Raw genomic sequence first — 12,561 nt, forward strand, 5'->3', positions numbered from 1 at the left:
AATCTGGGCAATTAAGTACCCCTCAGAGCAACCTTCCGGGGTATTTCCTCCGAGATACAAAACATTCGCTCGCTTATCCCTTGCGGTATGTTGAAGCTACGTTTGGAATTGTCCAAGCTGAAAGGGAAAAAAAGCAGACGGCCGTAGAAATTCGTCGAAAGTATCAGAGTTGCGCGTGTCAGAGCTCATTAGAGTAGTTCTTCGTTGGGAAACGTGGAGGAGACAGAGGCTGGGCGAGTAACATGCCGGACTGAGAGTAGGTGGATGTCTACTCACCTACTCTTCGAGTCCCGCAAATTTGTCGGGGCATCTGCCCGCAAAACGGCGGATGGTAACCTCCTGGGGGTGGAAGGTGTCGGTGAAGGAGGTGCCCCATATTGGTCCGGAGTCGGAGTGGGTATATATATACACCCTTGCCTTGAAGAAGCTCGTCACCGTTTGAAAGTTATCTGGCGTCCTCGATAGCTTCCATGGTGTCTGTGGATGCCTCGGAGGGATCCACCTGCGACTGTATTTCCTCAATGAACCGCGTCGCGCCCATCTCGGAGACAAAGTCGATCTCAAAGGCGCCGGCCGAGGAGCCTTTCCTCTGATTCTGCTGATGATACTGTTGGCAAAAGACGTAAAGCTGGACGTCTTTGAGCCAGATGCGGTGGTCTGATTTGCGTACGAGCCAGGTCGGAGAGGCGGATTGGTGGGTGACTAAGATTATCGTGTCTTGTTAGTCTCAAGCCCGAAAGAAAAGGGACGGGGGCAAGGGCGAGGATGGAAGATGAAGTAGGAGGATCATACCGAAAGCAGTCCAAACTGGACAATTCTTGAGTTCGCCATCCCACACTGAAGCTTGAAGACGAAGGCCTTGGGTGACAAGGTCGCGGTAGACAATAAGTGAATGTTTGAAGCCGTCATCGAGGATTTGGCTGTGGCCAGAGGTGTTAGCTATGGTGGCATGGCCGGAGGTGCAATACTGGGTGGATCACGCACGCTTGGAAGAGTCGGGATTCACTTCCGAGCTTGAACTCCCTTGGGCTCATTCTGCTCGTCAAGATAATCCGAGCCTTGAGAGAGACGAACGTGCAGTGGAATAGGACCAATTCTGGGAGATGTCAGTGGAAAGTTCAACGACAATTCGAACGAGGATTTACAAACCCTCCCAGGTTTTGAAGTAGAGAGATGCCCATAGTTTGAGGCCCATTTGAGAATGACTGTATCGGTCCAGTAGCAAGGCGCTGCCTTCCCGCCTTATGCAGAGTTCGTGGGCACCAAGTAGTGAGAACCACTGGCCCCCCAGGTGATATGTCCTGAGGAGAAAGTAGGGGGTCTGGTTAACATGATTTAGGTAGGTCATCAACGCAAGGCGATCCTCGTCGAATGGTCTTGGTTCTGGCGTTAGCAAGACTTTGCCTAGTCATAAGTAACGAGCACATGTACCTTCTGAACAGCATCTTGACCTGTTTGGGAATATTCAGTTGTCCCCACGTCTGGAAAGGACCATAAGCTGTCGATGGCCTGATGTGCTTCAAAGCCGTTCGGGAGGTGAGCGGGAGTGAGAAGATCTGCTCTGCCCAGTGTAATGTCTTGGGAAGGAGGGCTCATCAGCCAAGCGGCCTTTCCAATGGCAACAGCACGTACCGGATCCTGAGGTGTTGGTCTGAGCATAATCTCCGGTCGAAGGACAGGCCCGACTTGAGTTGTTGGCGTGGCTTCATAGTATGTGTCAGTCAGTCTGCTGCTGCTTTGCCTCTGGATGAACATACGGAGTCCTCTTGCTTCTCTCAACTTGATTATCCTAGTCCGAAGCGTCTCTAAGCCATTGAGGTCAAAGAGTGTCGACCTGTGTGACTGTTAGTGCGTCATCTCCAAGATCGAAGGAGAGATGCTAGCGCGCCTCATGAGAAGGTGTCGGAGGGACTCTAAAAAGCAGTTGTAGAGCATGAAACGCTGAGGTAGTGGCAGGCCACCGGCCTCCTGTGTCATCTTGTGGTACATCCTTCGCCATCGCATGTCCTTACTCACGGTCCGATCTTCGTAAAACTCGGTGATGTCGCGAAGTGTCTTGCAATAACATGGAAGAATGACGTCGAGGTAGTTGAGCAAAATTGGGACCCTGGTGAAATGCATCTGCGATAGATCCGCCAAGTCTCTCAGCTTCCTTGCAGACCTCCGTATCTCGTCAACAAGACTGGTGATGGTGCCTCCGTATGCCTCAGGAAGAGCCATGCGGAGCCCTTCTAGGCTCACCGATATGATGTCGGCGCGCTCAGCTTCGAGGCAGCAGCCTTGAAGGAGGCGGTAGTCGATTCTCTGAATGCCTTGCTCCATTTTGCCTACCTACACTGACGGACCGAGCCGAACTAGCAACGTCTGCGTCTCAGGATCTCATCGTCCAACGAACCAGACCTAACCGTTAGAGTCGTCGGGTTCCCGCGGCGCCCTCACCTCTTCTATCCTAGAGACTCTCGTCGTGCAATCGTTGCCCCTGCAGGAGTTTGGTTGAACTGTGGTGACCAAGTTGGAAGAAGGTTGACACCGTTGCGAATGCCTCATACGGCTTTTGACGATATATCGACCAAGATCGACCACAGTCAATTGTGCTGATAAGAGAAAAGGGACGAAGAGATGGTTTGCTTCATGGGCTCAGCGTGGTAATCTCAGATATGCAGTGGTAACGTGGTCGCTACACTCGCAGCCACTTACTGGACGGGAAGCGGCTGCAACAGCGATTCGGAGCTGCAGGTCTCGATTTCAACGGCCAGCCCGGAAACACACGCCACCACCCCGCCTGACTTCAAACCCAACAATCCAGGTCGCTCTCGCTGTGTTGGCAGCACACGCCCAAACACCAGGTGCTTGCTTCTGACGTGTCTGAATTTCGTTGTCTTCGTGCACTGATCAGCTACGACTTGAGGGGTACGAGAGCGTGCACAATTCGTTAGATGTTGGCTATGTTGTTTTCTTGTCTTCGTGAGAGATAGGCCAAGTCTTGCCTTGGTCGTCTGTCTCAAGCAAGGCCTAAGGTGTGTCAAAAAACAATGAGGCATTGGTCGTCTCGACCCTCGAACCACCAAGTCGAGAGAACGATCCTTGTGTCAACACATCCAGGCCAAACGATGCAATTTGGTCGGTTCTAGCAACCGCTACCCAAGAAATCGCAAGGAGGGCCCGGGGCGTAACGGCAAAGAGGAGCGTATGTAGGTCAGATTGCTGTCAGAGAATGGAGTGTGGGCTCAACACATATTGATCCGGCCACCGACTAGCCAGAGCATGCCACGACAGCTGGGGATGGCCCCATGGGCATGTATGCTTCCCTCTGCATGCATTAGGAACGCTCGACTTGGATCAACGGACGAATGAGGCCGGCCCGGAGCCGGTGGGGTGGAGGTCCAGGTTGTGAGCACTTGCATAAGTAATGCAGACGAACTCTCCTCACAAGCCTTTCCACCATAGACCCCGGGGAACGTAAGAGAACATTGGTATCGGGATACGAAGTGCGACGACTAGGTGACCATTTCGGTAACGCAAGTGTACAAAGTACACAGTCGAGGTAAGTGATCGAGCGCGCGATGCACCTAGGTCATCTGGGGAATTGGCAATTTTTCGAAATGCTCGAGCTGACTGCTTCTAAGAGCAGGTTGTCTCGAGCGCTCAACGGGATACCGTCGATAGACAGACACTAGGCTGAGTGATGATGGCACCGAACGAAACGCACAAAGAGGCGTACTGAGGAAATAGAACTGACAGGTGTCAGCTGTGTAGAACATGCGAAGTGATGTGATGCATCAAGAGATCCGAGTAGACCTCCCGCAACGGCGGGCCATGCCTAGCTAAGATAATCCTCGGCACATACATCTGCGATGCGTGAGATGGCGGCTAAGTATGGACGTGATCGCTTCGTTTGTGCACAATGTAGGCAGGCTATGAAGGCTCCAGGTAATGCGTGAGGTAATTGCGTCTGATGGACGAGATAAGATGGACCAAGCCCAGGAGAGATCCTGGGACGAGCAGCTGCAGGACATTCGTCGGTTCATCTCATGCGACGAAAGATCACTGGGCCGATATGCGGAATGCCCATACTTGATGTTGGTGTTCGATGAACTAATCTGGCTACGAAGGCCAGGGATCCATGGTGTTCAATAACATAGTCGCCCGTCCTTAACTGTGGCCCATGATGAAGAGGCTAAGGTAGCTGTCCTTGGTTTCTGGAACGGCGAAGACTTCTACGTTGGCGCCAACGTACATCTAGACGGTGGGTAGCAGTGCCGCAGGTAAGGCTAGCAGGATGTGGTGGATGAGTGAAGAGGTCATCTCCGACAATGAGGTGCTGGTTGGCATTCGAAGATCACAAGGGCCGGCGCCCGAGGTGGCCATGGGCTCCTTTTATGAATTTTTCTACACTGACACATTGAACGCATTCTGGCGGGAGAGAGAGGCAGCCTTGTTTCATCCTGCTCAGGCATCCAACATCAACTCCCCAGGCCTTCACCTGCATGCCGTGTCTGATCATCGGGAGGGAACCAGCGACCCTGAAGGGTAAGGTATGAGGAGGTGCTGAGACTGAGAGATCCTTCTGTCACTGGAGTCTGTGATTGGAGGCAGACAGCTTACGTCCTTAGCACGAGATACGTATCTCCCCTCACTTCCGTCCTGCCAGAGCACCTATCACACGGCGGACGGAATGAAATGGAAACATTCCCACTTATTCAAGCGATGAAATCCGATGTTCTGCCGTAGCCTGTCTTCACCGACTGACCGAATTCCCCGAGGTTCACCGGTCACCTCACCTCCAATCGCAATCGAGGAAGCGGCTTCCGTTCGGAAGGGAAAGGTCTCCAAGACCACGGACCACTCAAGCTGGTCATACTTTGGCTGTCGCATCTGAATGATCCCCAACCGGCTTCAGACAATCTGCATTAGCGGAACATGGCGATGTAGTCGCTATGCCTTACCAAATACCATGACACGATGGGGTCGCAGTGGTAGAGACCCTTGCGTGGCTGGACAAAAACAAGCTCCATCAACCCAGATCCCTGGACCTGGGGAAGGACCCTTGGAAGCAAGGGCAGAAACAGCAGGACTTTGATTGGCGCCTCTTCCGTCCGTACACACCTTCACTGTAACATTCACTCACATCGCCATGGGACAAGTAGGTAGTTATGTATGTTTGTCAATGTGTGAGCCGTCAAATGTCATTGTGTCCCAATCGAGGACAGTTTCATTCCGCGACCGGCGGCATGACCAGCTCTGCTATTGACGCGCGGGGCGGCGTGAGAGCTTCGCCTGCCTCATATCCGCCTTCCTGCCGATCCTGAATAACGAGAAAAGCAACCCATTTCAATACCATCATACACCGCCGAGCCCAAAGTTACAAGGAAAGTCCGAAAGATGTGCGCAAAAAGTAACTCCACGCCACCAGTTCGGACTGAGAAGCAGCAGAAATACAGCAATCAAGAGGACTCATCCTCCTCTTGTTCGGCCTTTACAGGGACTAATTAGCTTCAGCACAACACGGCCAGATGGAGTGGGGGTTGGGGGTGTCTTACGTTGTATGCCTGCTTCTCATCCTCGTAGCGCTTCTTGTCGGTGGCAGCCTTAGCCTCGTAGGGACCGCGCTGCTTCTCGTTGAGGGCCTTCCAGCGCTCACCGAGGATCTTGCCGACCTGTCCGAAGGAGATACCAGGGTTCTCCTCACGGACGTTCTCGCGCTGCTCGTTGGCGAAGAACATGTAGGCGGAAAGGCCACGCTTGGGGGCGTTGGGGTCTGGACAACATGTTAACTACCTGTCGATGGCGAGGTAACTAGTCTAGATAGACGCAGTGCAAAGCAGGCAAGTCGAAAGTCATTTCAGTCGTGGCCCGGTGGAATCTTATGGAGAGACTCCCCAGGTTCAACCTCTGAAGTTCGACCTTGCCCGAAATTCACAACGTCTCGTGACAAGTGAGAATCGGGTTGGCAACGTACCCTTCTTCGCGCGCTTCTTGGTGTCCTTAGCGGCACCTCGCTTGGTTGCGGCCTTAGGCATTTTGAGTATCTGGAATATGGTGTTAGTCCAATTGCTTCAATGTCAAGATGAATGTGATGGCGCGACGAAGAACGGAGACTTGAAAATGTGTGAAGTCGGCGCGACACGACGACGTGACGGCAAAGCCGCAGCGCCGACATGGGGGAAAGCCATGGTGCAAGAGGACCGCTGTACAGCGGGAGCCGGGATATGTAGGTGATTGAGTCGCAAATGCAATTGCGCTCCGCAACGCGAAGTAATTGCGATTTGAAGCTCAGAGTCGTCCAAGAGGGATCGTGAAGCATACCTGAGGAGGTTTTTGAGAAGTGGGAAAAGAGGTGTTGATGTGGTGATCTGGACGCGTCAAGCTCTTGTTAGCTGGAAAGCTCTCTGGGCGAAGCTGGTTGATGGACAAGCGTGTAAGAGACGAAGAGGTGCACGCCAAAGTTCGAAGCTCAACCACGGATCGCACCCACGATATCGACTTGTAAAAAAGCGATTTCTGAGTTGCAAATCGAGGCAGAGTGATCGAAATTGTGACGACGGTGAAAATAGAAAAGGATGATGTTGCGCGTGTATGTTGCGGTGGTTGATGGTGCAAGTAGGCAATGGGATATGGGCAGCAGGTACTCACGGGGTTGAGTGCGCGAAGGCAGTAAAGTGTGGTATTGTGAGAGTGCGGATTGTAAGAGAGGAGGATTTGGGTGGGAGATTTGTATGGGAGAAGAAGAGGGAGGAAATTGTATGGGGGGAGGGCCAAGCAGCCTTTTTACTATGGGGGGAGTGATTGTGCGGGAGCAACGCGCCTGGGTGCACTTGTTTTTGCTGGGAAGTCTGGGACGGGGCCAGGACTGACTACGACTGGCGACTGGGCGAGTGGACTGGGGGTGGTACTTCGTACCGTGTGCGAGACTGAGTGGGAGACTGGGAGAAGTGAGGAGGGAAGGGGGGTCACCGTGGATGGGCACTCCTCCTCTTTCCCCTTGGATCACTCCAAGTCACCTTTTTTCTTGCCTGCGCAGGTGCGGACGCTTGTCACTTTGGCCTTTCCCTCCCGTCGCTTCCTCGCCTGTGCCTGGGCTTGCTGCTGCGCGCTGAATGGCTAAGAGGGGATGGGTGTCTGGGTAGGCTGGGCAGGTATCCGTACCAAAACCAGACGGCGGGCCAAAAAAAAAAAAAAAAAAAGGTCTGCGCACTGGCATAGGTTGGCAACACTTGTCACTGGGTGGTAACTGGCGGCATTGGCCTGGCACTGGGTATACCGAGCACCCGCCCACCTGGCGAAGGGCAAAAAAGAGGAGAGAGGCAAGAGAGGGGGAAGGCGCAATGGGAAGGGAAAGGGTGTGGGCGCGCCTTCCCTCCCTGACAGTCGACGTGCGCACCCTTCCCTTCTCTTGCCTTTTGCTCCAGAGTCCAGCTTGACCCTTCTTTCCCCATCCTTCTCCTCCCATCATCCTCCCCCCCTCCTACGCGGAAGTCCAAGTCCCTCCTAGTTACAGTCCGCGCCCACCCACAAGGTGAAGGTACCTTGCACCAGAGACTACCGTGCAAAGTACCTCACGTTCCTTTCACACCTTCTGCCTACCTTACCCCCTTCCTGCTCGTCGCATCTGCCAGGGACAACGACTACACACACCTTGAAGCGGCCAGCAACGGATACATGCTCGAAAGTACCCCAGTACCTTGATCAGTACGGAAAGATACCTCCCTACCTTACGGATACTTCACCTGAGTATGCAAGTGCGTCCGCACGCAACCTATTCAACTGTTCATTCAATTCCATGGCAATAAATCAAACTGCGGAACCAGTCCAAACCAAGTCAGGTGTGGACAATGCGCGATCAGAAGTTGCGAACGTGCCGGCAATGCGATGGAGAAGGAAGGAGCGACATGTTACCTATCCAGCGGACCAGCTGCAACTTGCAAGGCAGGCGCCAATGGCCTTAGCTTCAGGTGTAAGGTATCGCGTATCCGTCCAGGTGGTCGTAGCCGTGGCCAAAACCGTACCTGGCCAGGTAACGGAAGCAGGGAAAAGAAGCAGGATCGGGCCCATCCTGCGGTGCTCTTATTTTGCCTTCCATCCCTCGTCTCAACCCGTCGGATCTGGCCCAGCTTGTCGCTCGCTTTCCACCCATCTCAATCACTCCATCCTCGGAGAGTCCTTGCTCTTGGTGTGCCGCTGCTATTATTGTGTGGTACTGTACAGGTACAAAGCGCACGCAAAACTCCGCACCGAAGTACTGTACATCCGCTTTGTACCTGGGTTTTATATCATGTTTTCGCACCGTGTACTTGACAGCCGTCGCGCCTTCTTTCTCCGCTTGCTACCTACCTACCTACGGCTACGTGCCGGCTTTTTCGCCAATGTCTGAGGTGAGTTGCGGTTGAGTCTTGTGCCTGCTCCTGCGCCTGCTCCTGCCTCCCTCCCTCTTTCACTCTTCCTTTTGAAGCATCTCGTGCTTTCCTTTCCGTCTACCTTACCTTACCCCACCTTCCCTTCCTCCTGTCACTGTCCACACGGACCATCTCTCGTCCATCAACCGACTTCTCTCTAGTCCAAGACTCTCGCCCAAGTCGCCATGCCCATTCTCAATCCAATCCCTCTCCCTCCACTTCTGACTGCTGATATTCCAAGCAGTGAGAGGCCGAATATTGGCTCGTCAAGCTTCAGCTTCTTACGAATTCCATGTCACCACCCACTTACAGCACCATGCCATCAACAACTATGATTTGGATCCACGACCTCTTTCTTCAACACCAGTCATCACCCATCCATTTGAGGATGGTTCCGCGCATGCACCATTAGCCTAGCATACCCTGCTACTTATACCATCCTTCATACAACAGTGATGCGATACCACTAGGCATTGACAGCCTAAGGGAGACGACCTTGTGTACCTATTCGTACTTCCAGATGGCAGAGACGTGCAGTGGCACATGGCACACCTGCTCCGTCCGACTGCACTTGGTCTGGACCAGGCAATTCTTCGTCATCTTCATGAGCGCTAAGATACTTCCGATACTCCCTACCGCCTGTAAAATGGCAAGGGCCCGTTCGCTAGACATGCCGTAGGTACATCGGTCAGACATTGAAGACCGACCACGCCGTACGGGGAAGACGGAAGTTCAGTAGCTAACGTTGCCTCGACATTTTCAACTTAAGGCAGTGAGATACCTTACACCTTGGCGGCTCTTCCATTTGGCAGTTGCATCTGCTCGATACAGCATGGCTGATGGTCGATCGTGTTCACAGCAGTCAAAGCTTCTTCTCGCCAACCCTCTGTGGAATTCGAGGTCTGCACGACCTGAATTAGGTCTATGAGACGACATCACTTCCTACGCCATCAAAGTAAACCTTCGCCTTGGCAGACAAGCTATACTTCGGACACACTAATATGCCCATCACTTGCACTTTGCTGGGGCTGTGGGTGTTAGTGACCTCATGTTCTCGACGTTGTCTCCTTAGCGTCTTCCGGTGACAAGCCTTTGCAACTTTCGGCTGTTTACCAAGACAACAAAGCTCGGCCGGCTGGATTATGGATATTGGGAAATCGATGGAGCACCTGTGGTGTGGTGGAGGATTCAATGTTTGGAGAATGGGGGACAAGCTGACTTACACGCTCACACACTGTGTAAGTGATTGTGCTTCCTGGACGTCGCTGCGCAATTTCATCCACACTAAAACACCACTCGACACACTTTGCGGCATTCCCCCTCTTCAAGGTGGCTTGTCCTATCAACACCCAAGGACATCGCCTCCAAAACGCACCAAAGTCTACAGGTACCGTCGGCTCAGAGTTCTCGACAAACGCTCCGTGTCCGGCTCGCCCTGGGTTGCTGGTCCACGCGGCTAGACAAGATACATACGGCAGACCCAATGGTGGCTTTCATATGCGGCACAGATTGCAACACCATTTGGCAGAGTTCCGGCGCGAAGCCACTCACCAGCTTCGACGCGACTTGGAGAGCTCTTGAGCCCGAGGGGAGCTTACAGCAAGTGACTGGGGCGCCTCTAGACCACTCGCTATCGAAGCATCCACTCACCGTATAATTAGAAATCGTTCTCATCCAAGAAACTGAGCCACGCTGCCATCTCCTGGCAGTCAGGGGCACACCGTCGGCTGCCGTGCACAGAGGCGTAGACTCAGCATCGGGTGACGAGGCGTGATGCGAAGCAGCAGCACCTCACGCTGTTGCTCAGGGAGATGTGACATTGGAACGACCGGAAGCCATGATGACTGACTGATGGGGATGGCATTCAGGCTGGCCGAAACGGAATCTGGGTACTTGATTCATGCATTCGCCCCATGTACCGTCATACGAGATTGTCTTGTACCGCTACTTGACCCAAGGTACCCCAAACGCGGTCCACCGACTCCGGAATCAGCTTGGGCGAATGCGCCCAATCACTCCTCACACGCAGCTCACGGTACACTTTGGGCCTCCCCAGCCTCCCCTCTGCCGTCGATTCCTACATCCTCCATCCGTCTCCGTAGTGTCTATTGTTGGACACCCAGAGAGCAGCCTGCTTCTGCAGCGGATGTGGAAACTGGTCGGCTTACTAACAATCTTTGGCCATTGTAGGTTGCTTGGTTGCTCAGTACTGTTCCAAGCTACCCTCCGCCACTAGGTGATCTACGAAGAGCTTACTGTGTAGGCACTATTTTGCGATCAGCTATGTCCACCAGAGCCTATGCTCAATGCGAGTCTACAGACCACCACAGATGGTTTGCTTGAACATCATATTTACCATGAGCTTCACCACATGAGATAGCGGAGATAGAGCCGCGTTACTATTTGCGGAGCTTGAGGATTACAAGGCGACCGAAGACCGATGGCGAGCGGCGTGTCTGTCTCGTCACTGTTCTACGTCTTCTAACACCGACACACCACGAAGCGGGCAGCAGCCAGGCGGTGCAACGTTCCCGGCGTCAAAGAAGGGTGGAATACTTCGTCATGCGCACAAAGTGTGCGGGCGTCTCGTGTACCTCGAGGCATAAGACTGGGTAATGCCTGCAACGACAATCGAGACGGCCCCCCGCTCCAATGCACCCAAAGCGCACCCAAGACGCCCAATGCAGGTCTCCTCTGCAAATTGGCAAGCCAGCAGCGCGTTGTGCCCTTGGGCCAAATGAGCCGTGTCTGCCCAGAACTCCAGTAGGAGGGCGTTGCCGCACCATTTCACCATTCCAGTCAGGGCCGCCGGGCCCAGCCATTTTGCTTTTGCCCGCTTGTTCCCTGTTTGGCTGGGCTGGCACTGGGAAGGCGGTGGTAACGGGCTGGCGAACAAAGTGCGCAAAGTACCGACGACTTGCAGCGGATACACGGAGCCAGGCAATTTCGCTGGTCTGGTTGCCTTTGCTTTGCTGATACTGTGCTGTACCTGATGGTCCCCCGGCAAAATTTGGCCCTCCCTGACTGAAGACTCTCCCACTTTCACACAATCACTCTCTCCCACACACCACACACACACCCCCTCCCAAGCCAAACACTCTTGCTGCTCACGCCTAGGACCTGCACCCGAGAGGTACATGGAGAGTCGGAGACTGAAGTGTAGTGTAGACTGTGTAGTTCAACGCGAGCCCATGCTCCACTCCTCCTGGGCCTCCTGGCTGATCTGTCGCAACAGACACAGAGCTCGACTGACGGGGAGTGCAAAGCTCCCCCCAACTTTCAGTCCCATTTTCCCTCCTTCTTCCCTCTTCTAGACAGACCTCGAGTGACGTTGATTATCTAATCCAAAAAGGCATGTTTCTTCCATGGTCACAGGGGTATGAAATGGAAACGCGAAACGCGTTGTTCCTCTCGATGCTTAAGCTGTTCGCGCCGTCTGGGACCTCTCGAGTCTTGACACTTTGCGCGTGAAAGTCACCATAAAAGAGGAGAATGAGCTCACTACAACTACTTGACTAGGACCCGTGACGCGCATCGGCTCCTCTCCAAGATATTGAAACGCGTTTCATCAAACAATTGTCAATCTTTGCTATCTCATACTTTCTAGCGATACAGCTACATAGACAGTCACAGAGCAGCTGATCGAGCTCAAGCATTGGCCACAGGAGCAGATCTCGGAGCCAAGCTCACCCACGTGATTCGACATCGCCGTGGTCATAGCGTCCGAGTTGCCGCTAAGCCCTGTCCAGTTTCGTGAGCCTTCGTGAGTGGTGAGGATCGTGTGGAGGCGGCAGGGGCCGAAGGTGAGCTTGGAAACCAAAAGTGCCCTCAGGTCCTCAGGTGCTGATGCCGTGCCGTACGGATACACTTTTATGAGCAGCAGTAAATCGATCGTGCGCAGGGCAGGGCGAGCACCGTGGTCTGGTAATGCCATCCGTAAGGCCCGCCAGCCTAGACCGTGGTCACGACTTGACCGAGCCTCTGAGGGTCCGTAGCTGCATACTGTTTGCGTAGGGGGGGTTGAAGCGAACGTTTCGGTACTGAGGGCTTGGATTTCGGTCCACTCCATTTGACGAGCCCCTCAAACCGGTGGCAATACGCCGTTGTGATCGGCACCATCTCAGAGCCCTGATTCCTGATATAACATGGTCATGATAAGATGGTCTAT

At 53.6% G+C, this 12,561-nt stretch overlaps 4 protein-coding genes across 4 annotated transcripts; all 4 read right to left on the reverse strand.

Moving 5' to 3' along the window:
• Positions 1–54: 54 nt before the first annotated feature.
• Positions 55–2,507, reverse strand: BDZ83DRAFT_288483 (uncharacterized protein). The gene is made up of 8 exons (XM_060502174.1): positions 1,889–2,507; positions 1,758–1,834; positions 1,633–1,703; positions 1,432–1,577; positions 1,150–1,376; positions 985–1,096; positions 793–920; positions 55–702 (listed from the first exon to the last, which is right to left on the reverse strand). The coding sequence occupies exons 1-8, from the start codon at positions 2,320–2,322 to the stop codon at positions 446–448; spliced, it is 1,452 nt and encodes a 483-aa protein (XP_060365767.1). The 5' UTR covers positions 2,323–2,507; the 3' UTR covers positions 55–445.
• A 2,937-nt stretch (positions 2,508–5,444) lies between these two features.
• Positions 5,445–6,020, reverse strand: BDZ83DRAFT_751548 (high mobility group box domain-containing protein; the record flags this gene model as incomplete). The annotated part of the gene is made up of 3 exons (XM_060514064.1): positions 5,445–5,474; positions 5,541–5,758; positions 5,960–6,020. The coding sequence occupies 3 exons, from the start codon at positions 6,018–6,020 to the stop codon at positions 5,445–5,447; spliced, it is 309 nt and encodes a 102-aa protein (XP_060365768.1).
• Positions 6,021–7,167: 1,147 nt separating this feature from the next.
• BDZ83DRAFT_730230 (uncharacterized protein) lies at positions 7,168–9,601 on the reverse strand. The gene is made up of 5 exons (XM_060512837.1): positions 9,175–9,601; positions 8,898–9,025; positions 8,007–8,181; positions 7,585–7,681; positions 7,168–7,539 (listed from the first exon to the last, which is right to left on the reverse strand). The coding sequence occupies exons 1-5, from the start codon at positions 9,327–9,329 to the stop codon at positions 7,489–7,491; spliced, it is 606 nt and encodes a 201-aa protein (XP_060365769.1). The 5' UTR covers positions 9,330–9,601; the 3' UTR covers positions 7,168–7,488.
• Positions 9,602–11,923: 2,322 nt separating this feature from the next.
• BDZ83DRAFT_288829 (uncharacterized protein) lies at positions 11,924–12,559 on the reverse strand. Its single transcript, XM_060502175.1, has one exon. The coding sequence runs from the start codon at positions 12,460–12,462 to the stop codon at positions 11,983–11,985; it is 480 nt and encodes a 159-aa protein (XP_060365770.1). The 5' UTR covers positions 12,463–12,559; the 3' UTR covers positions 11,924–11,982.
• Positions 12,560–12,561: the final 2 nt, after the last annotated feature.

Source organism: Colletotrichum acutatum, assembly GCF_030867785.1.
Source record: "Colletotrichum acutatum strain CBS 112980 chromosome Unknown BDZ83scaffold_39, whole genome shotgun sequence".
Lineage (NCBI taxonomy): Eukaryota > Fungi > Ascomycota > Sordariomycetes > Glomerellales > Glomerellaceae > Colletotrichum > Colletotrichum acutatum.

Coding starts and splice junctions, on each gene's coding strand:
- BDZ83DRAFT_288483 (XM_060502174.1), bottom strand. CDS start 2,322: ATGGAGCAAGGCATTCAGAGAATCGACTACCGCCTCCTTCAAGGCTGC. Junction 921..984: donor GAATCCCGACTCTTCCAAGC/GTGCGTGATCCA, acceptor CTCTGGCCACAG/CCAAATCCTCGATGACGGCT. Junction 703..792: donor TCCAGTTTGGACTGCTTTCG/GTATGATCCTCC, acceptor CGATAATCTTAG/TCACCCACCAATCCGCCTCT.
- BDZ83DRAFT_730230 (XM_060512837.1), bottom strand. CDS start 9,329: ATGTCGTCTCATAGACCTAATTCAGGTCGTGCAGACCTCGAATTCCAC. Junction 9,026..9,174: donor AAGAGCCGCCAAGGTGTAAG/GTATCTCACTGC, acceptor TACAGGCGGTAG/GGAGTATCGGAAGTATCTTA. Junction 7,540..7,584: donor ACGAGCAGGAAGGGGGTAAG/GTAGGCAGAAGG, acceptor TTTGCACGGTAG/TCTCTGGTGCAAGGTACCTT.
- BDZ83DRAFT_288829 (XM_060502175.1), bottom strand. CDS start 12,462: ATGGAGTGGACCGAAATCCAAGCCCTCAGTACCGAAACGTTCGCTTCA.